Genomic DNA, 22,477 nt, shown 5'->3' on the forward strand with positions numbered 1-22,477 from the left:
ATGAAAACGTGTCAGTTTGTCACTTTCACAAGGTTGGAGTAATAACATGTTCAACTACTTAGGACATTGTCTCGAATCTAGGTTGTGCCTTTAGATTTCGAGAAAAATAATAACTAAGGAATAATTTTTCACTCTCTCATTGCTCTTTCCCGGAAGTCACGCAATGTTGAGCTTCTGCGTTTAGAAACTCTGTGGCAATACGCAACAAAGCGTCTGGTCGGCTGGAAAACCAAACGAAGAAGTGAGTCGGAGACGGTTTGGGAAAGATTGCTGAAGTGGATGATGAGTTCGAATCAAGCAGCGCGTCGAGCAAAGTTAGTGAAGACGAATGTTCCGAATGGACAACAGTAGTATTGAAAACTGGAACAAAAAGATAATTGTCTCAAATTGGAGTGGAGGATACTTGTATGAATGTTAATGAATCACTTCTTGCTAGGATGCGTTTGTTGAGTAAGGATGCATATGTGGGAGACCCGAATGAGGTGTCGAAAATTGTGAAGTATGCGCTGGGTCTGTCAGAGTGACCAGGAGTGGTCTAATTTTGCGTAATTGTATTTATGAAGAACTGAGGAAGATTGCAGTGAGCCTCAAAAGAATCCGGACAACAGAAGTTTTGTGTTTTTAATTTTGGAGTAGAGCACACGTCAAAGGAGTCATCTCGGGGGTGACGACGGATGTTCAGGTTGAATCCCTGAAGAGAATTATTGGTGTGGTTGGTGCCCGGCGTCTGACCCGCTGGGTGAATGGAGAAAAATAAAAGTATGTTGGTCCTGTTGTTTTTTGATAAAGAGCAAATACCTACGCATGTGAAGCTTGGTTATGTAAGATACGCTGTAAGAGCTTTCGTCCCCAAACCATTGTATTGTAAGAATTGTAAAGGATTTGGCCATGTTTCAAGTGTATGCAGACGGACAGAGTATATTGAAGAACGGTGTGTAGAAAGACAACAGTGTTGCAATAGTGGTGGGGTTCGTGATCCCGAGTTCCCTGTAAGGGTGAAAGAGATTGAGGTGGCAAAAGTTAGAGCGGTCAATCAAATCTCCTATGCGGAGGCGATTAAAAGTATTGAGAAAACAAGTGATGTTAGTGAAGAAATGGTAGTGGACGCACCACAGCCTGTAGTAAATGTTTGCTGCCGGTGAAAATATACCCTGTGTGTTAAAAGGTGGATTTTGTGGCGTTCATTGCCACAGTTATAAACTGTACTGCACGAGTCTCAAAGAAATCTAAGAAATTGGAGATTAAGGATTTTAATCTGAAGATTTGCAAAGGGTACTTGCGCCAGAAGACCCGCCCTCCCAGGTTCCCCTTGAGCCTGTGTAGGGATCAGATCTGTAAAAAAAAAAATGTTACAGAAAAGTTGTTTGATTTAGTTAATTTTATTTATTGTTTGTTCGTTTTTGGGGTATTTTGTTCCATTTTGGGGAATCCTGTTTCCATCCCGCACAGTACGTAGCGGAATGCACATTAAATTGTGCGATCGCCAATATACCATAGAAGAAGAAGGTTTCATGATGCCACCGAAGAAGATATCAGTCACATGGTAAGTGACGTATTTTCTTCGTCATATCCTCCATCTTTCGTTGCCGCATGTTTCCTCGGATATTTGTGGATCAGGTCTGGTATATTGTTATTACGTCATTTTTTAGAGTGGTGTTATGATTTACAATTACGTTTGTGTTTGATATTTGACTGGGACCGAAGTACTTTAGACGAAAAGAGGCAATGACACTTCATATGATACCCAGCAAGTCCACTGTTTTCATTTTGTTAACTATCTAGCGTTGGCGTGCTAGTATGTCTGGTTAGCCTGGCTATATCTGGCTATTTGTTTGCGTCAGCAACAGACAGCATCCCTTTTGTGAAAGATGTCGCATGTGGATTAGGCTCGTTTTCAAATTGTATGTTCTGGTTGTTTTACTGTTTTCTCGTGGTAGTTAACGTTAGCTAGCGAGTAACAACGCCCCCTTGTCAAACGTGGTTAGCTAGCTCGCTAACTGAGGTTCACATAATAAATTAGCTAGCTAGTAGGCTAGCTAGTTACAGTAGTTAGCTAGCAGATAGTTAGCTGAGAAACGCTGAACTTCATTCTCTGAGCGTTCCTCGGATAGTTAGTTTGGCAGCAGATATATGTTGATGTAATCCCTAATACCTCCAGTCAAATTATGGATCAAATTATGAATGAAACTGGTCATCTGGAGCAAATTGTTCTGCTATTAGTGCTGATAATTGACAAGATAACAACCCATATGCCTCCACTTGAAAACAGTTCAGTTGCTAGTTTAAATGTTTTAGTTTGACTCATACCCATGTGATTTTTCCAGGTAGCAACATGAACCAAGAAAAATTAGCAAAACTTCAAGCCCAGGTCCGGATAGGAGGAAAGGTAAGCTAATTTACATCTTTAGAGATTCAACAGGAAGTACCTGGGGTGCGTTCAGCAGGATAGAATGGTGTGCAATGTTTAAAGGTAGTCAGCGATATGATGGTAGATGCACAAAGTAAACAGCATAGTGGGTCAATTTCCGCAACAACTAAGCGCATTGGAGCGCAAGGCTAAACTTCTCAGCTGTTTTGGTCCCGTGGCTACCTATAGAAGTTTGTGAAGCGAACCCGTGCACATGCGCAGATATTGTGTGTGGCTGTGTAAGAGTGAAGTCTTGCATCATGCTCATCGCAATATCTGTGGTGCTGTTCCTGCTACATCATTTTGCTGACTCAACCTTTAATTCAATAGAAACTACTGTTTTGTATGGAAAGTTGAAGAATGTTGTGATTATGGGGTGTGCTGCACAATCCAGTCATGGTCTCAGCTTACAGTTGGGTGCAATTTCGAAATTTGGTTTGCATCAGCTGTTTTTCTCTTGTCAGTCACTACCAGTCACTCAATTAGCCCATGGCGGCAACAAAATGTAGCTTAGGGTCCCCCAAAAGGCTAGTGCTGGCTCTGCCTGCATGTGTGGGTATGGATATGGGTACACACACCCGTGAGCCACTGTGGCCCCTCATGATGAGTTCCTATTTTTTTGTCCCCCATCAAAGTTGCCCATCCCGCTTCTACATGTTGGAGAGGCATATTTGTTATACATAACATTTGTCTATCTGAACATTCCAAAACATTGCATCCTGTTGAACGTGCCCCTGTTGAAGGAACGTGAACCATTTTGGGAAAACGGTTTGTTCAGTACAAACTGTCACGCAACGTAGGAAAACGTTCAATGAACTAAACACACCCCGGATTTAAGGACTATAAGCATGGGCTCCACCATTGGACAGACACACACAGGTCATTTAAGGAAAAAAGTATAGTCATTCTTAGCAAGATTTGGGAGAAATATCCCTGGACTGTCCGTATTTGAAATTAATGAATTAAATCAAGTCAATCTTGAGGAGTTAGGCCTATATAATACATTTTTATCAAATGAAAGTGTAGTCTAAATGTTGTTTCAAATAGCACATTATTTTTGCCATTTTAAGGTGAAACGTTTAAATGAAATATAGGCCTGCTACTTCTATATTATATACTCAATATTTATTTATTTATTTTAGTTAATCAACCTTATGGTTTCTGATACTCCTGATACGTTGATATTTCTCTGAGGACTGGACACACCCCTGCTCTATTTAACCTTTATTGATGTACATTCTTACATCTCCCTGCGTTGTTTTCAGGGCTCGGCACGTAGGAAGAAGAAGGTCGTACACAGAACGGCAACAGCCGACGACAAAAAACTTCAGAGTTCGTTAAAGAAATTAGCTGTCAACAACATTGCTGGTATTGAAGAGGTAAACACAGCTACCATTATACATTTTGTGTAATCTTAAGCTCTTAAATGTTGTATTTTGTTTGTTTCATGCCTCCCTTATACAGTGCCTTCAGAAAGTATTCATACCCCTTATTCCACATTTTGTTGTTACAACCTGAATTCAAAATGTATTACATCGACACACAATACCCCATAACGACAAAGTGAAAACATGTTTTTTGAAATGATAGCAAATTCATTGAAAATGAAATACAGAAATATTTCATTTACATAAGTGTTCACACCCCTGAGTCAATACTTTGTAGAAGCACCTTTTGCAGTAAGTCCGTAAAAGCTTTCCACTCCTGGATTGAGCAACATTTGCCTATTATTCTTTTCAAAATTCTTAAAGCTATGTCAAATTGGTTGTTGATCGTTGCTAGACAACAATTTTTTAGGTCTTGCCATAGATTTTCAAGTAGATTTATGTTGAAATTGTAACTCGGCCACTCAGGAACATTCACTGTCTTCTTGGTAAGCAACTCCAGTGTAGATATGGCCTTGTGATGTAGGTTATTGTGAATTCATCTCCCAGTGTCTGGTGGAAAGCAGACTGAACCAGGTTTTCCTCTAGGATTTTGCCTGTGCTTAGCTCCATTCTGTTTATTTTATATACCCATAACATGATGCAGCCACCACTATGCTTGAAAATATGGAGAGTGGTACTCAGGAATGTGTTGTATTGGAATACTTTATATTCAGGACAAAAAGTTAATTGCTTTGCCACATTTTTTGCAGTATACTTTAGTGCCTTGTTGCAAACAGGATGCATGTTTTGGAATTTTTTTATTCTGTACATGCTTCCGTTTCACTCTGTCAATTAGGTTAGTATTGTGGAGTAACTATAATCTTGTTGATCCATCCTCAGTTTTCTCCTATCACAGCCATTAAACTCTGTAACTGTTTTAAAGTCACCATTGGCCTCATGGTGAAATCCCTGAGCAGTTTTCTTCCTCTCCGGCAACTGAGTTAAGGAAGGACGCCTGTATCTTTGTAGGGACTGGGTGTATTGATACACCATCCAAAGTGTAATTAATAACTTCACCATGCTCAAAGGGATAGTCAATATCTGTTTTTGTGTGTGTGTATTACCCATCTACTAATCGGTCCCCTTCTTTGCGAGGCATTTGAAAACCTCCCTGGTCTTTGTGGTTGAATCTGTGTTTGAAATGCACTGCTCGACTGGGGGACCTTACAGTTAATTGTATGTGTGGGGTACAGAGATGAGGTAGTCATTCAGAAATCGTTGTAAACACTTATTGCTCACAGTGAGTCCATGTGACTTCTTAAGCAAACTGTTACTCCTGAACTTATTTAGGCTTGCTATAACAAAGGGGTTCAATACTTATTGACTCAAGAAATTTCAGCTTTTCATTTGTAATTAATTTGTAAACATTTCTAAAAACATAATTCCGCTTTGACATTATGGGGTATTGTGTGTAGACCGTGACACAATCTCAATTTAATCAATTTTAAATTCAAGCTATAACCCCCCCCCCCCCCCCCCCCCCAAAAAAAAGTGGAGAAGGTCAAGGTGTGTGAATACTTATATATAATAAATGTTGAAGTCTCTTGCATGGACTGCAGCCTAGAATGACATGGAGTAGAATTTTAAAGTAAGCAACCCCCCCCCCCCCCCACTGTCACCAGGTCAACATGATCAAGGATGATGGCACAGTGATCCACTTCAACAACCCCAAAGTGCAGGCATCTCTGTCTGCCAACACTTTCGCTATCACCGGCCATGCCGAGACCAAGCAGCTCACGGAGATGCTCCCGGGCATCCTCAGCCAGCTGGGTGCCGACAGCCTCACCAGCCTGCGCAAACTAGCAGAGCAGTTCCCTCGGCAAGGTGGGTTGGCCATCATGTAGACTCATTAGGTTAGGGCTGGGGTATATTCACAAGGGACAAAACGTGGAGGGACCTACCAGAATTTGTCAAATAGACGCTCTCGTCTTTGTTGCAAAACGTTCTCTGTTGCAAAGAAAAGTTCTGCTACAGTTTGCTACAGTGTGCACTAATGAGTACACCCCTGGGGATTATTTTGAGACCTGAGGAGCGTCTTGATGCTTATTGCTTACAATATATATATATTTTTGCAGTGCTCGACAGCAAAGCCCCTAAAGCAGAAGATATTGAAGAAGAAGACGACGATGTCCCAGGTAAGGATGATTCCGTTTGCAAGGGAAGTATATCAGACACTTCAGAGGAAACGTTGCATCATTTGAACCTGTAAAACCATCCTTTGTTTTCCTCTCCCTTTCTCTTCAGACCTGGTGGAGAATTTCGATGAAGCATCAAAGAATGAAGCAAACTGATTGATCTTCCCCTTGAGACCCCATACAAGGATTGGAACTGCAATTAAGAAACGAAGGGCGACTTCTCCGATGTTTTAACTTCTAGTTACGAAGACATATCATTTCAAACACTATCCCGTCAACCAGAGACTTGTGTATTTTGAAATGGCCCAAGGATGACTGGCTTGCCCACTTAAACTCCCAACACATTGGTCAACGGTTCAGTACTTTTCACCACATTGTTAGTCGGGATCAGGATTGCGGTGGTCATTAATTAAAGCTAGTCTTAATTTAATAAAAATTGTTTATGAAACAAAATAAAGGTGATTAACGTTTTCTACATGGTGCTGTGGTCTTTCTGGCTGTTGAAAGGGGGTATTTAGTTTTTGAAGACTGTTGGCACAATTTCTGCCACCCTGGTTCATCATTGTATCAATATTAATTTCAAGCAGCTGTTGACTCACACTCAAAGTAATCCATGCAACTGCAGCATCAGGCCTTGCAGAGGTCATGATATTAGACTGACTTGGATGATATCGCTGATGAAAGATGGTTGTAAGGCCTTTCGTGATTGTAATTTTAGACCCATATGTTTTATTTCTGAAGTTTCATGTACATATGACTTGGGTATTATGACCTAGCACTTAAACCACTGGGATAAAGATATGAAAATGTAATCTTGAGTCATTATGTCCTATAGACAAATTTTTGCCTAGAAATAAGAGCAAGTTTTCTGTAATAGAATGATATAATTAGGTAAATATCTATTCTAATACAGCTAGAAAAGGACATTGAGGACATTCTTGAGTTTACTTAAGAAGACCTGCAGTGAGTTTGTGGGCGCGCAGAAGGGGGGGGGGGGGGGGGGATAGTGGGAGAGAAATCGTCCCTCCCCGCTAGTGAGCAAGACTGCTTTTCTTCTCACTAATGTTACAATATGTTGAAGTTCTTCAGTGCCCGGGACGATGAGAATGAAAGCCTATTGGGTGCATTGACAGAAGGTACGTTTTTAATTCTATTCCAAAGTAAAATCAGACAGACAGTGCGAGATTATGTAGTTCTATCATAGGGGAAATTGTAGCTAATCTGCAGTCATCGTTTTGCCGCGCGCGACACATTAATAGACTGGCAGAAGCACACGAGAATATCCCTTCTGCCTATATGAATTACTGGAAAAATACGACTTGAATTATATGGAAATAACGTGATAAAGGGAATAATGCTGCGAAATTAACCTGCAACGATTAATGAAGCGGGATGGGGAGCAAATGTCGCATTGCCGTTTTCGCTGGTCGAGAGGGGATTTAAACTGTTGCACGTGTGCTGGATGCGTCACCCGTCCCGCGAAGCAAACGCTCAGTCAGCTGTATCGGTTGAGCCCTATTGCAGTTTATATGCGCCGTAAAAAATAAGATATATTTACCGATAATCTGTAATCGTCAGCATGAATGGCAGGGTTGGGGCGCAATAACAGAGGGAGGGTTAAAGCTGCAATGCAGTTTTACCCCGACAAGAATTCACCAACGCTAAAGGGTAGGCCTACCTGAAATTGTGCAATAGGCAATAACCAACCAAGGCGCAATCACAGCACAATGTAACCGCAAATCTGAATTATGAATCAGATTTTCTTCCTCACAGGTCATAACATTTTGTCTTATTTCATTCGATAGTGAAGTAGAATATTTAAACAATATAGAATGAAATTGATATTGCCTTTATTTGTGTTATTGACATTATCCATCCATTCTCGATCATTTAAAACTATTTGTATGCGCCTTGATTAATAATGTGTAATAATAATGTACATAATCTAACATCCAGTTTTGCCACCTGTATTTTTTTTTATCCTGGTGTTTCACTACAGCCCTATTCCCCAGAGAATGAGTCAGCTTTACCTGGCTCTCTGGATCTGTCTCCCTCTGAAATGGCACCCTATTTCCTATATAGTGCATTACTTTTGACCAGAGCACTATGGGCCTGTGGTGCACTAGGGGGGGGGGGAATAGGCTGCCAAAAGTAGTGCACTACATAGGGAATAGGCTGCCATTTGGGACGTTACCTTGCTCTCTCAGTGACGACATTGCAAGTATGTTGGCCTCAGTGGATTATTTAACCTATTCAAAGCAAAGAAAATGGCGCCCCATTTATTGGACCCATTACCACCTAGGAACACAGCCTGTCCCATCTGGGATCATAGTCGTGTGCGTGAGTGAGTGCTTGGGTGCTCTTGTGGACTAAATGTTATGTTCTTCATATATGTCTGTTTGTTCTCTTTGTGAAGCAGAATGTCTTTGTCAGGTTCATTTGACATATACCTTTACATAGTTTTGATCTGTTTCCACGTCTTTGTATGAACAGATGAATCGGATGCTCCGTCTCTGATGGATGCTAAGCATCACTGGCTCCACAGACCCTGTCTGCTGATGCTCAAAGATGGGGATGTCACAAAGCCAGGACAGCTGGGCTGTGGACACATCGGATCAGAGTCCCCTGCAAAACCCAAAGTCCATTCAGAGGGGGTCCTGAGCCCAGGGGTGGCAAAAGAGGGTCCTGTTTCCCAACTGGAGTCCCCTGCTCAGAGACTGATGAGACAGCTAGAGGAGGGAAACTGCACTGTGACCACTCTCTCAACATGGGGAGAGAGGCATTTTGGGGAGGCTTCCACCCCCCTAATGCTCAGCCCCTCCAAAGCGGCTGGGCCGGAAGTGGAGGTGGAGGTAGAAGAGGTGGTGAAGAGCAGGCCCCAGCCATCCTCCTCCAAGGAGGACTCTGTGGTTGAGGAAAAGGAGCTGGAGGAGAGTGGACTTGAGCTGCAGGACTCCCCCAGTGGCTCAGATGCCCTAGGTCCTGACATGGACGACACGTCTGGTCCCCCTGTAGAGGAGCCCTATGGAGGCGGCCATGATGCCCAGATCCAAGGGCCTAGACTGGGGCTTCAGAGCCAGACCAAAGCCAATGGACTAGCTAATGATGAGACCAACGCCAACATAGTTCAAGCAGATAGTGAAGAGGGAGCTGTGGGGGACTGCACACCTTCCCCAATGTCTCCATTAGTGGATCCAGACAATGAGCTACAGGCCGGCCCCGCAGGCATTCTTTCCAGGGAGCGAGGCACTATCCTGGGGGAGGTGGCCCCCGTGTGGGTCCCTGACGCCCAGGCGCTGGTCTGTATGATGTGTGAAGTCAGATTCACCTTCACCAAGAGAAGGCACCACTGTCGCGCCTGTGGCAAGGTGAGGGTCTTGCACCACTATTTTATTTTTGTGTGTGTGTAGGTTGTATTTAAGGTGCGTCTCTGGTATGTTGTCCCTGAGAAATTAGGCTGACCATTAGTGATTGTGTGTCTGTGCTACAGGTATTCTGTTCATTGTGCTCTGGTCTGAAGTTCCGACTAACACACCTGGATGGGAAGGAGGGGCGTGTCTGTGTCTCCTGTCACTCAACTCTAGTGAAAAGTGAGTATCACATGACAACACTGTTACCATGACACTACAGGGTAAATCCATTTAAATTCAATCACTTTTTGACAGCACCCCTTGTGATTTAAACGAAACCTTCCATACATATTTGCCCATTGTAGAAGTGGCAATAAAGTTATTTTTTGGAGCCGAATGCCAAAACATGATATTGATATAATTTCAAACCTTAAAAACAGGGTTGTCAAACTATTTATATTTTCTGTGACAAAAAAAAATACACAAATACTAATATTTATGTAGTCCCGTGTAGCTCAGTTGGTAGAGCATGGCATTTGCAACGCCAGGGTTGTGGGTTCGTTTCCCACGGGGGACCAGTATGAAAAAAACAAAAAAACAAAACATGTATGCACTCACTAACTGTAAGTCGCTCTGGATAAGAGCGTCTGCTAAATGACTGAAATGTAAAATGTAATGTCCCTTTTTAACCTTTAACGTAAATTACCTCAAAAATACTCAACTCTGATTTTTTTCACATTCGCATATGTGGTAGCTTATACCCTATTTTACATCGTCTAAGGTTTTTGTGTTGTTCCTGCTATCGGTTGAGACACAACATGCTCTTTTTCATATTCGCAAATGTTGTAGCTTATACGCTATTTTACATCGCCTAAGGTTTTTGTGTTGTTCCCGCTATCAGTTGAGACACAACATGCTCTTGAATACAGGGTAGGTGTCATGTTTTGGCTGATGAATGCACTAAAATGGGAATAAAATAGAGATTTCTACTTTCAAATGGTACCACAAACATGGTTGGAGATCCAAACATCAGAGAATGTTGACTTGAATGGGAAAATCTGTTGTTTGAAATTACCTATTGAAATCATAGAAATATAGATAAGAGAATATACATGACAATTTAAGTTGATATTCGACAGTGGGTGGACCGGCTGTAATCTTTGTAGTAGTAATTAGAAGTTACAATTTCAATTCAATTTCAATGGTGTACCAGCTAAATTACAGTCTTCTGAAGGGATAGGTCCATTCTATGAATTTTATTTCTATGATTGAAATGACACCCACCCTGGATTCAAGAGCATGTTGTGTGTCAACCGATGGTGGGCACAACACAAAAACCTAAAATGATGTGAAATAGGGTCTAAACTACAACATATGCAAATATGAGTTTACAAATTTTTTGATAATTGACGTTAAAGGTTTAAAAAAGACAATTTTTCAAAAGAAAGAATCAAATTGTTTGACAACACTGTTTGTAAGCTTTTAAATTGATCAAACTCAACCGTTAATCTTTTCCAGTGATGAAGACATGGATGTCTCATGGTATGGTGGGGTATGCAAAACGGTTCAACTTTTAGCACCTTTATCTCCTGAATGTTTTGGCATTTAGGTCCAAAAAGTAACTTTCTGACCACTTCTTCCATGGGCAAACATGTATGGAAAGTTTTGTTTAAATCAAAAGGGACGCTGTCAAAAAGTGATTGAGGCAATAAGTGTGTTATAAAGTTAATTGGTGCAATATGGAGAAAAATGTTCCTGTCAATATTATTGACTTTCTCTCATGTATGTTTTTCTTTAGCAACCCCTCCCAGGGGGAGGAGGAAGGTGTGGTTTGCTGATGAGATCCTATCCAATGAGAAATCAGACTCTGCCCCTTGTACACCAATCAGAGGCCCCACCTTCTCGCCACTATTATTGAGGAGAAGTATAGCTGCTACAATCAGAAGCGCCACTGGCTCACCACAGACCAGCAGGAGGGCCCCAATAGCACAGGAGATGCCCCTGCTCAATGTATGTAACAACACCTTATCAGACCAGACTGAATTGATACAATTAAAATTAAATAAAAGATCTAAGGATGTGGTCACATGCACATGCATCAGTCTTTCTGTTGGTATCTTTGATATCCATAACCCCACAGTATTCCATAAGCTCTCTCTTTATGACTCTCTTTCTGCCTCTCTATCTCCTTCCTCCCTCCTCCTCCTCCTCCTCCTCCTCCCTCCTCCACCTAGGGGCAGCAGGTAGCCGAGAGGCTAGAGGTTAGAGAAGCAGGTCAGCAACTGGAAGGTTGCTGGTTCGAATCCCATAACTGACAGGAAAATCTGTCTGGAACTGTCCTAGATGCCATCACCTGCCGTTGGGCCCTTGAGCAAGGCACTTAACCCCTAAACTGCTCACCGGGCGCTGTGTGTGTGTGTGTGTGTCAGAATGGTTGGGTAAAACTAGTGGACCAATTTCTGTCTTGTATGGATTAATAAAGTATTCTCCTTCTTCTCCCTTCTCTGTATAGCCTCTGCAGGAGGCTTGTGGGCCCTGTGGCTGGGGTACAGCAGCCTTGGTCAGCAGCCACATCAGCAGCTCTGCTAACCTCATCCCACTGGAGGGCCTCCCTCCCATCCTCACCTCCACTGGAGTCAAAGGAGGTACGACCAGGCTATCAACACTGGAGATGCTAACGGCTAGCTCAATGTTCTGGGATTGTCATAGTTAGCTACTGGAGATTACTCAAATCAAATCAACTGCAGGGCCAAATACTGCAGGGCCATGTTTGGGAAACCCTGGCTTACTGTACTGGGATTGTCATACGGTTAGGTAGTTAGCTACTGGAGATGCTAAAGGCTAGCTCACTGTACGGATTGTCATAGGGTTATCTACTGGAGATGCTAAATGCTAGCTCACTGGTCATAGGCTTGTCATGTGGTCCTCTGTAGCATGGCGCTTGTAACGCCAGGGTAGTGGGTTCGATCCCCGGGATCACCCATACGTAAAAATTTATGCGCACATGACTGTAAGTCGCTTTGGATAAAAGCGTCTGCTAAATGGTATATTATTATTTATAGGCTTAGCTACTGAATGATCGGAGGGTTAGCGTTAAAGGTGTTACTCTGATTCATTATCAGGCTTATTGTCTTAATGTTGGGCAATTTAATTGGATGCAAACAGGCCACCTTACAAATCTTATTTAGTCATATTTAGACACAGAAGTTAAACTATGGTTGACTGTTTTTAAAGGAGGTATTAGCGGCTACTGCTAGCTCCCTGGGCTCAGGGTAAAATGGAAGCTAATGTCTAATAGCTTCTAGGGATGTCTAGCTCACAGTTTCCTCTGTTTTGCCCAGACTACACAGTCGAGGAGAGGCCCTCTGAGATGGTTCTCATCCAGGAGCTGGAGAGCGGCAGGCCCAACTCCCTGGTCTTTGTCCTCAACGCCAACCTACTGGCAATGGTCAAGCTGGTCAACTGTATGTGACCTTTCCTCTCAACCTTCAACCTTTAGTCATTGACAGTGTGTATACACAAGCACACACTGTTTACATGTATTCTTAGCTCACCATTGACTCAAGTCACATGCATATTTTATAAGAGTGTCAGACCGTGTCACCAACAGTGACCTCACATTGAAACGCTGCCTCTCATTGGCTCTCCCCAGATGTAAACAGGAAGTGCTGGTGTGTGACGTCCAAGGGCATGCATGCGGTAGGCCAGGTGGAGGTGGTGGTGCTGCTACAGTGTCTGCCTGAGGAGAAGAGCTTCCCCAAGGACATCTTCAGCCACTTCATACAGCTCTACAGGGATGCCCTCACAGGTGAGACTGGTGTTGACGTGGTCTGGCAACTTAGCCACCATTGATCAGCACTGGATAAAGCTCTGAAGCAGGTCTTGAAAAGGCTTCCAAGTCTGTTTAATGGTGTACTGGTCCCTCTCTATATATCTCTCATTATCTCCCTCCCTCCGTCTCACTCTCCTTTTCCCTCCCTCTCTCTCTCTCTCTCTCTCTTTCCATCTATCTCCCCCCCCCCCCACCCCCCTTTCTCCACAGGCAAGGTGCTAAGCCAGCTGGGTCTCTCCCAGTTCTCCAGTAGTTTCCTGGGCAGTGAGGAGCATGCAGGGTTCCTCTGGGTGCGCTCCACTCTCCAGTCCCTGCAGGGCCTGCCTATGCCCAACCAGCCCTTCCTCTTTGGCCTGCTGGTCCACCGGGCTGAGGTACCCTGGGCCAAGGCCTTCCCCCTGCGCCTCATGCTCAGACTGGGGGCAGAGTACAGATGTGAGTCAGGGCTCTGGAGGCGGAAGAGAGATGTAGCTGGGTAGAGAGAGAGAGAGAGAGAGAGAGTGTGTGCATGTGTGCGTGCGAGCAATATCCACAGGAACGCAGCATAGCTGTCGATTTGTGGTATCTATTACATTTATTGCATTGGAGACGCAGTGTGCAGCTTTTCTGTTCTTTCTATGCGTTTCACTGGTGCATCCACTCAGTGTCATCCCCATTAAGGCATTCCTCTCCCTTCCTTTACAGTTTACCCCTGTCCTCTGTACAGTGTGCGCTTCAGAAAGGCTCTGTTTGGGGAAACTGGCCACACCATCATGAGGCTGCTAGTAGTAAGTAGCTTGCCTCTCATTACAATAACAATAATCAACACCAAGGTTGTATTCATTAGGGCACACGGTACCAAAACGTTTTACAACGGAAAATGAAAGTTCAGATAGTCCCTGCCTGTTTCAGTCAGTTGTTTCCATTTGGGTCCTAATGAATCACACATTTTACCCTCTGCTTCCCAGGACTTCAGGAATTACCGGTACACTCTGCCAGTGGTGCCTGGACTCACTGTAGATCTGGAGGCTCAGAGGACCTGCATTAAAATCCCCACCAACGGCTATGATGAGGTACAGCTAAACCATGAAACAACACTTGGTTAACTGTAATCAATAAGCCGTTATAAATGCTTATAAATACTTTATACATTATAAAAACTCCTTTATAAATAACTCTTTCATCAATAGATCAAGGGTTGACATCAATACATTCTCCCTCTCTTTCACCTTCTCTCTCTCTCTCTCTCTCTCTCAGCTGATGAGGGCTTTGAATAAGTCCAATGAGCATGTGCTGGCCATGGGGGCATGCTTCAACGTGGCAGCAGACTCCCACCTTATCTGTGTTCAGGGGGACGATGGCCAGTACCAGACCCAGGCCATCAGCATCCACAATCAGCCTCGCAAAGGTGGGAAGCCCCTGGAATCAACAGAGGGTGATGGGGACTATGGGAGACTGCAGACTGCACTGCCTGTCCTGTAATGAAAGATAAATAACAGTAGCGGGGGGATGCTACACAGAGGCAAGCAGCACATCACCTACCATCAGAGAGAGGGAGAGGGAGGGAGAGAGAGAGATTACAGTACAGAGAGGTAATATTTACTGCCACGTAACACAACCAGTGTATCTGGCCTTTGACAGCCTAGGAAAAATCTTATGTATGATTTGCCATGTTTTTATATGTGCTCACTGCAAGAACTGTGCCTTAGCTGTCACTTTTTCACCACTGGAGGGCAATGTCGTGTCATGTGAGAGGGTGAACCATCCTGAGAAAGTTACCGGTGGAGAAAGCTTACTTCTGTGATTATATTTGGTTAGTCCAACTGTAATATTTAGATGTTTATATCTACAAGTCAAGTGGTAATATATGGTGTTGTGTTTTGTTTCAGTCACCGGTTCCTGCTTCTTTGTGTTCAGTGGAGCTCTGAAAGCAGCATCAGGATATCTTGCCAAATCCAGCATCGTGGAAGGTAGCATCATACTTGTGTATCTTCACTTAGAACTGGAAAGTTACCTTACTAATCATATTTAATTAAAATACAGAAATAGTCATATTATGATTACTTGACTACTAACTTTCATCCTAAATAAGATTTCCTTATTTAGAGTCTGTCAATGTTTGTCTGTATGTGTGTGTCCATGTGCACTCAAAGTTGTGTGTGTGGCTGTATGTATGTGCATGTGAGTGTGTGTGTCCTTGTTGGTGTCTGTGTGTGTCCTTGTTGGTGTCTGTGTGTGTGTGTGTGTGTGTGTGTTTTTTTTGCTTTTGCTGTCCCTCTCTCCAGATGGGCTGATGGTGCAGATCACTGTGGAGACCATGGTGGAGCTTCGCCGGTCGCTACGGGAGATGAAAGACTACACCATCACCTGTGGGGGGATTGACCAGTCAGACAGCCAGGAGCATGTCCATGTCCAATGGCTGGATAAGGAATGCACTTTGAACAAGGGGTGAGTGTTAGGTCATTCAACTTCTGATCAGTGTCCCATGAATAGTTCTTTAGCCTATCATTATCCTACATTTATGCCACAGCGTTGTTGAATACATGTTTCTGATTGGCTAGAAGGGCATTCTAGAATGGACATTAAAACCTGACAGTGGGAAAAGATATAGGGACAGTTGGAAAAGATATCGGGACACCTTGCAATCATGAAGCAATATGCACCTACACATGCAGACCGTACTTGCTACAAAGTTACAGAAAGCTAAACCAACAACTACACAAACTGAACTTGGATACATTGTAAACACAGGTCCAACGAGGAAAAAACGTAGCTAGCTAGCATTGATTTGTTTTTGCAGAGACATATTTTTTTTGAACATCTGATGACCTAACATGGTGAGTGGTGAACATGAATTTCTCCGGTCCCTTTCGCCGCTGTGCTGTCAAATCTTCCCACATGTTTCTTGTTTGACCAGCTGTTTTCAGCAACTGATATTTTTTAATTTGGTTGTCATATTGGCAGGTTTGCTATCAACTAACTACTTAGCTAGCTTCTAGCCTAGTGTTTAATAAGCAATGCGATCTCCTCGTAATTAACAGTCATTATACAACGGGTGGGTCTAATCCTGAATGCTGATTGGTTAAAACCGCATTCCAGCAGGTGTCTATTCCACAAGTTACCACCGGCTAAATCTATGACGTTAAAATGCCTATTTACTCTGCGCAATCCACTGTCTTATCAGCCTAGCCAAGTTATTTATGAACTTGATCTCCACTATAAAAAGCATCTAGACATTATCTCACATTTCTTTTAGACTAACATTTCGTTTTCAACAGTGGACATTTGTATAAACCTTGCTCTCTGTCTCTCCGACATTTGCAACATTGTTTCAAAATTCAAATTCGATCTCCAGCTGTCCCATAGAACGTGTCGGGAGTCGGGACGAGACAGACAGACAGGCAGCGTTTCTCAGCCAGTTGAAATCATGAATCAGCTTGCATAATTTTTATGGCTATACAGTGGGGAGAACAAGTATTTGATACACTGCCAATTTTGCAGGTTTTCCTACTTACAAAGCATGTAGAGGTCTGTAATTTTTATCATAGGTACACTTCAACTGTGAGAGACGGAATCTAAAACAAAAATCCAGAAAATCACATTGTATGATTTTTAAGTAATTAATTTGCATTTTATTGCATGACATAAGTATTTGATCACCTACCAACCATTAAGAATTCCGGCTCTCACAGACCTGTTAGTTTTTCTTTAAGAAGCCCTCCTGTTCTCCACTCATTACCTGTATTAACTGCACCTGTTTGAACTCGTTACCTGTATAAAAGACACCTGTCCACACACTCAATCAAACAGACTCCAACCTCTCCACAATGGCCAAGACCAGAGAGCTGTGTAAGGACATCAGGGATAAAATTGTAGACCTGCACAAGGCTGGGATGGGCTACAGGACAATAGGCAAGCAGCTTGTTGAGAAGGCAACAACTGTTGGCGCAATTATTAGAAAATGGAAGAAGTTCAAGATGACGGTCAATCACCCTCGGTCTGGGGCTCCATGCAAGATCTCACCTCGTGGGGCATCAATGATCATGAGGAAGGTGAGGGATCAGCCCAGAACTACACGGCAGGACCTGGTCAATGACCTGAAGAGAGCTGGGACCACAGTCTCAAAGAAAACCATTAGTAACACACTACGCCGTCATGGATTAAAATCCTGCAGCGCATGCAAGGTCCCCCTGCTCAAGCCAGCGCATGTCCAGGCCAGTCTGAAGTTTGCCAATGGCCATCTGGATGATCTAGAGGAGGAATGGGAGAAGGTCATGCGGTCTGATGAGACAAAAATAGAGCTTTTTGGTCTAAACTCCACTGGCCGTGTTTGGAGGAAGAAGAAGGATGAGTACAACCCCAAGAACACCATCCCAACCGTGAAGCATGGAGGTGGAAACATCATTCTTTGGGGATGCTTTTCTGCAAAGGGGACAGGACGACTGCACTGTATTGAGGGGAGGATGGATGGGGCCATGTATCGCGAGATCTTGGCCAACAACCTCCTTCCCTCAGTAAGAGCATTGAAGATAGGTCGTGGCTGGGTCTTCCAGCATGACAACTACCCGAAACACACAGCCAGGGCAACTAAGGAGTGGCTCCGTAAGAAGCATCTCAAGGTCCTGGAGTGGCCTAGCCAGTCTCCAGCCCTGAACCCAATAGAAAATCTTTGGAGGGAGCTGAAAGTCCGTATTGCCCAGCGACAGCCCCGAAACCTGAAGGATCTGGAGAAGGTCTGTATGGAGGAGTGGGCCAAAATCCCTGCTGCAGTGTGTGCAAACCTGGTCAAGGTTTCTTTACCAAATATTAAGTTCTGCTTTTCTAATGGATCAAATACTTATGTCATGCAATAAAATGCAAATTAATTACTTTAAAATCATACAATGTGATTTTCTGGATTTTTGTTTTAGATTCCGTCTCTCACAGTTGAAGTGTATCTATGATAAAAATGACAGACCTCTACATGCTTTGTAAGTAGGATAACCTGCAAAATCGGCAGTGTATCAAATACTTGTTCTCCCCACTGTATACAAAGAAAAAGTGTAAAACTAAACTAAGTGCAGCTAGTTTGCGGTCTTTCCAGCTTCAGTTTGAAGTGATTGTGTTAGCTGTGTTGTTGGCTAGCTCCTCTGAACAACAGTGTCCTGACAAGTGAGCACATTTTCTATGCCAGGCGAAATCGCGCCTCATTAGCTCATTGTTATGGATGTATCCAAATAAATGTCACTAGAAAACAGCTTAAACAAATGCAATTGCAGCTACTTTGCTATTATTCTTGCTGCACTTTTTGACGTGACTGTAAGTTAGCCGTAGTTGGCTAGCTAGCATGCAAGCATAAGAAAGTTGCCAGCCAGTATGTCAATGGAACATTTAGAATGATCGACTGGGTCGCGTCCATAGATACAGAACAAAAAGACTGAACGACTGGGTCGCGTCTCTGGCAACCGAACCCATAGAATGAACAACCAGCCAGCTTGGGTAGCAACCCTAGATTTGTGTCAGGACTATATCTTGTGGAAGGATCAAATAGTATAAATACAGTGGCTTGCGAAAGTATTCACCCCCCTTGGCATTTTTCCTATTTCGTTGCCTTACAACCTGGAATTAAAATAGATTTTTTGGGGGGTTGTATAATTTGATTTACACAAAATGCCTACCACTTTGAAGATGCAAAATAAGACAAAAAAACAGCAATCTTGAGCGTGCATAACTATTCACCTATTCACTTCTTCCATATGTTTGGGAGTCTCCCACATGGCTTTTGGCGAACACCAAACGTGTTTGCTTCTTTTTTTCTTTAAGCAATGGCTTTTTTCTGGCCACTCTTCCGTAAAGCCCAGCTCTGTGGAGTGTACGTCTTAAAGTGGTCCTATGGACAGAAACTCCAATCTCCGCTGTGGAGCTTTATTTGCAGCTCCTTCAGGGTTATCTTTGGTCTCTTTGTTGTCTCTCTGATTAATGCCCTCCTTGCCTGGTCCGTGAGTTTTGGTGGGCAGCCCTCTCTTGGCAGGTTTGTTGTGGTGCCATATTCTTTCAATTTTTTAATAATGGATTTAATGGTGCTCCGTGGGATGTTCAAAGTTTCGGATATCTTTCTATAACCCAACCCTGATCTGTACTTCTCCACAACTTTGTCACTGACCTGTTTGGAGAGCTCCTTGGTCTTCATGGTGCCGCTTGCTTGGTGTTGCAGACTTTGGGACCTTTCAGAACAGGTGTATATATACTGAGATCATGTGACAGATCATGTGACACTTAGATTGCACACAGGTGGACTTTACTTAACTAATTATGTGACTTCTGAAGGTAATTAGTTGCACCAGATCTTATTTAGGGGCTTCATAGCAAAGGGGGTGAATACATATGCACACACCACTTTTCCGTTATTTATTTTTTAGAATTTTTTGAAGTAATTTTTTTCATTTCACTTCACCAATTTGGACTATTTTGTGTATGTCCATTACATGAAATCCAAATAAAAATCCATTTAAATTACAGGTTGTAATGCATCAAAATAGGAAAAACACCAAGGGGGATGAATACTTTTGCAAGGCACTGTAAATTCATAATAATAATGTTTATAATCAAAATGTGTCAATCATTATTTGAATATGTTGGGAACCCGTTGTATAAAATTGATAATGCCCTCCAAGCCGGTGTTTGGAGGATATAGTGGCACCGTGCCAATATATCCTCCAAACACCAGCTTGGAGGGCATTATCAATTCTCGGGCATTATCACTTAAGTGTCAACGAGTGTCCCGACGCTGCGTCTTCAATTATTCTGCGTCTTCAATTATTTCCAAGGTACTGTAAAGAACGTTGGCGTTCATCCCTTACTTAACCTCTCTCACTAACCCCAACCCATTGTCGCTTCATGCATTCTTCAAGTCTGCCTCAGACTATCTGACCCTCTTGTCCATCGCTGTAGAATACCCTTTATCGTTGCTTGCTTACTTTGTATGGCTGTGTGTGTGCGTGCATGTATGTGTGTCTTGCAGTGTTATCAGCCCCATTGATGGGAAGTCCATGGAGTCCATCAATAGTGTGAAGATGTTCCAGAAGTCAGAATACAAGGCCAATGGAAAGGTCATCCGCTGGACAGAGGTATGCCTAGTCTCTGGACCCAACAATAACTAGGGCACATCCAACTTTGCACCACTAGTCTTCACTCTTGTGTACTCTTACTCAAAGCCATTTCTCTCTGTACTGTATTCCCTAAGTACATGCTTATGTCTTGTGAGTCTCTTGTGTGTTGCACAGGTGTTTTTTGTGCAGAGAGGGGATCATTCTAAGAGCCAGAGTGACCACCATACAGAACACAGCCGGCTGACAGAGAGACTGGCCCGGGCATTCTGCTTGGCACTGTGCCCACACCTCAAGCTGCTGAAGGAAGATGGCATGGCCAAGCTGGGGCTGCGTATCACACTGGACTCCCACCAGGTGAGAGTGCCATTGGGTAGAATGAACATACTTGACTTAGATAATTTGGACCATTTAGATATTAAGAAATACAACTTTATGGAAACATCTTTGAAATTGTGCATCATCTGACTTTAATAGTTGTAGTAATTATTGAATGCCTAAGATGGGAGTTGTTGACCACCTTTTAATATGAAGTTATTATTCATGTAAATAGTAATGGGATATAGGCCTTCATAATATTACCAAAACTAGCAGTGAAAGCTATAGATGTGTGGTGGTTAACATCGCTGTTTCATGTTCCAGGTGGGGTTTGTGGCCGGCAGTAATGGCCTGCCACTCCCAGCCCCGTACCTTAACACCCTGGACACCGTGCTGATCCCCATCATCCACAGCAGGGGGCGCAAGAGGAGCGAGGGACCCGTAGTCATGGAGCTCATCTTCTATATCCTGGAGAACATATCCTAGGGGAGGGGGTCAAAGTGCACACACTCATCTCCACATCGCACCATCCACTCACCATCCTCTCTCCTGGCTCTCCATTTGTGCTGCTGTGAGTTCGATAGAGCTACAAATCAGCATTGGTTGAAGGAGTAAGCTCATTCAATGGACATAAAAGCTCACCTCCAGGCTCTATATGTCTCAGCCAGCCTGTGGTAACGGGTGGCTGGGTGGTAAGTGGTCTGACTCACCAAAGCTGTTCCATAGGTCACCCTGCCTTGGCCTCTAACTCAGCAGCAGAAAGAAATGCCACCCTCATGTTGTTTTTCCACTGTCAGGCTTTGTACCAGTGTCACCAGTGCTACTATGGAATAACACCAAAACACACACATGAAACCCAAAAGGGGCCATGAGATCAGGGTATAGTAATCTGCTTCATTTCGTGGCTTGAGACCAGTACGTCTGTATATTTTCAATAGAAATGCCCATATTTTGAGAATGCCTTTAAACTGGGGACTGGATTCAGTTCCAGACCTTAAAAATCAATGGGAAAAAGAGAATGACTTCAAAAGTAATATATCAGTAGATCTGTAGCTAGCCGTTTGATGCATACTGAATGAATGAATGTTTAAGAATGTTTTCATATTTGAATGTATTTGAATTCCTCTTGATTGCCCCTGAAATGCATTACTGTCAACCTAGGATTAATTAAACATTATATTAACACAAGGACATCATACAAGGTTTTGATTTTTAAACCAAATCAGATTTTATTGGTCGTGTACACATATTTTGCAGATGTTATCTCAGATGCAGCGAAATGCTTATGTTTCTAGCTCCAACAGTGCAGTAATTCCGAACAATACAAAACAATACACACAAATCCCAAAAAATAAAAATCAAGAAATATCAGAACAAGCAATGTCAGTCCGGAATATAAATATATATGTATATGATGGTGTATAGACAGTATATGAATAGACAAGGTGTGTACAGTAGTAGTTATATAGGATGAGCCTTGACTAGAATACAGTGTATACAGTTTACATATGAAATGGGTAAAACAGTATGTAAACATAATTAAAGTGACCAGTGTTCAATGACTATGTACATCGGGCAGCAGTCTCTAAGGTGCAGGGTAGAGTAACGGGTGGTAGCCGGCTAGTAACATTGACTAAGTTCAGAGCAGGGTACTGAGCAGAGGCCGGCTAGTGGTGACTATTTAACAGTCTGATGGCCTGGAGATAGAAGCTGTTTTTCAGTCTCTCGGTCCCAGCTTTGATGCACCTGTACTGTCTCCGCCTTCTAGATAGTAGCGGGAAGAACAGGCCGTGGCTCGGGTGGCTGAGGCCCTTGATGATCTTCCAGGCGGTGATACAGCCATACACGATGCTCTCAATGGTGCATCTGTAGAAGTTCGTGAGGATCTTAGGGGCCAACCCGAATTTCTTCATCCACCCGAGGATCTCAGTGATGTGCACGCCG

At 43.1% G+C, this 22,477-nt stretch overlaps 2 protein-coding genes across 6 annotated transcripts; both read left to right on the forward strand.

Annotated features, from left to right (window-relative positions):
• The first annotated feature begins 227 nt into the window (after positions 1 to 227).
• Positions 228 to 6,440, forward strand: LOC311131336 (transcription factor BTF3 homolog 4). 5 transcript variants are annotated; one of them, XM_084164271.1, is made up of 6 exons: positions 228 to 314; positions 2,325 to 2,386; positions 3,673 to 3,786; positions 5,457 to 5,658; positions 5,910 to 5,969; positions 6,079 to 6,440. In XM_084164271.1, the coding sequence occupies exons 2-6, from the start codon at positions 2,333 to 2,335 to the stop codon at positions 6,123 to 6,125; spliced, it is 477 nt and encodes a 158-aa protein (XP_084020397.1). In that variant the 5' UTR covers positions 228 to 314; positions 2,325 to 2,332; the 3' UTR covers positions 6,126 to 6,440. The 5 variants fall into 5 exon arrangements, with proteins under 5 accessions (XP_084020397.1, XP_084020398.1, XP_084020394.1 ...); XM_084164272.1 differs by lacking the exon at positions 228 to 314 and adding an exon at positions 1,456 to 1,543; XM_084164268.1 differs by lacking the exon at positions 228 to 314 and adding an exon at positions 1,539 to 1,617.
• A 601-nt stretch (positions 6,441 to 7,041) lies between these two features.
• LOC311130995 (zinc finger FYVE domain-containing protein 9-like) lies at positions 7,042 to 21,724 on the forward strand (the record flags this gene model as incomplete). The annotated part of the gene is made up of 16 exons (XM_084163830.1): positions 7,042 to 7,105; positions 8,463 to 9,337; positions 9,460 to 9,559; positions 11,118 to 11,329; positions 11,832 to 11,964; positions 12,661 to 12,783; positions 12,972 to 13,127; positions 13,362 to 13,586; positions 13,836 to 13,918; positions 14,099 to 14,203; positions 14,388 to 14,538; positions 15,020 to 15,100; positions 15,416 to 15,578; positions 20,131 to 20,236; positions 20,393 to 20,572; positions 20,858 to 21,724. 16 exons carry the CDS (start codon positions 7,042 to 7,044, stop codon positions 21,017 to 21,019), a joined length of 2,919 nt encoding a protein of 972 aa, XP_084019956.1. The 3' UTR covers positions 21,020 to 21,724.
• Positions 21,725 to 22,477: the final 753 nt, after the last annotated feature.

The sequence above is a fragment of the Coregonus lavaretus genome, assembly GCF_964263955.1.
Source record: "Coregonus lavaretus genome assembly, chromosome: 6".
NCBI lineage: Eukaryota > Metazoa > Chordata > Actinopteri > Salmoniformes > Salmonidae > Coregonus > Coregonus lavaretus.

Coding starts and splice junctions, on each gene's coding strand:
- LOC311131336 (XM_084164271.1), top strand. CDS start 2,333: ATGAACCAAGAAAAATTAGCAAAACTTCAAGCCCAGGTCCGGATAGGA. Junction 3,787..5,456: donor ACATTGCTGGTATTGAAGAG/GTAAACACAGCT, acceptor CACTGTCACCAG/GTCAACATGATCAAGGATGA. Junction 5,659..5,909: donor AGAGCAGTTCCCTCGGCAAG/GTGGGTTGGCCA, acceptor ATATTTTTGCAG/TGCTCGACAGCAAAGCCCCT.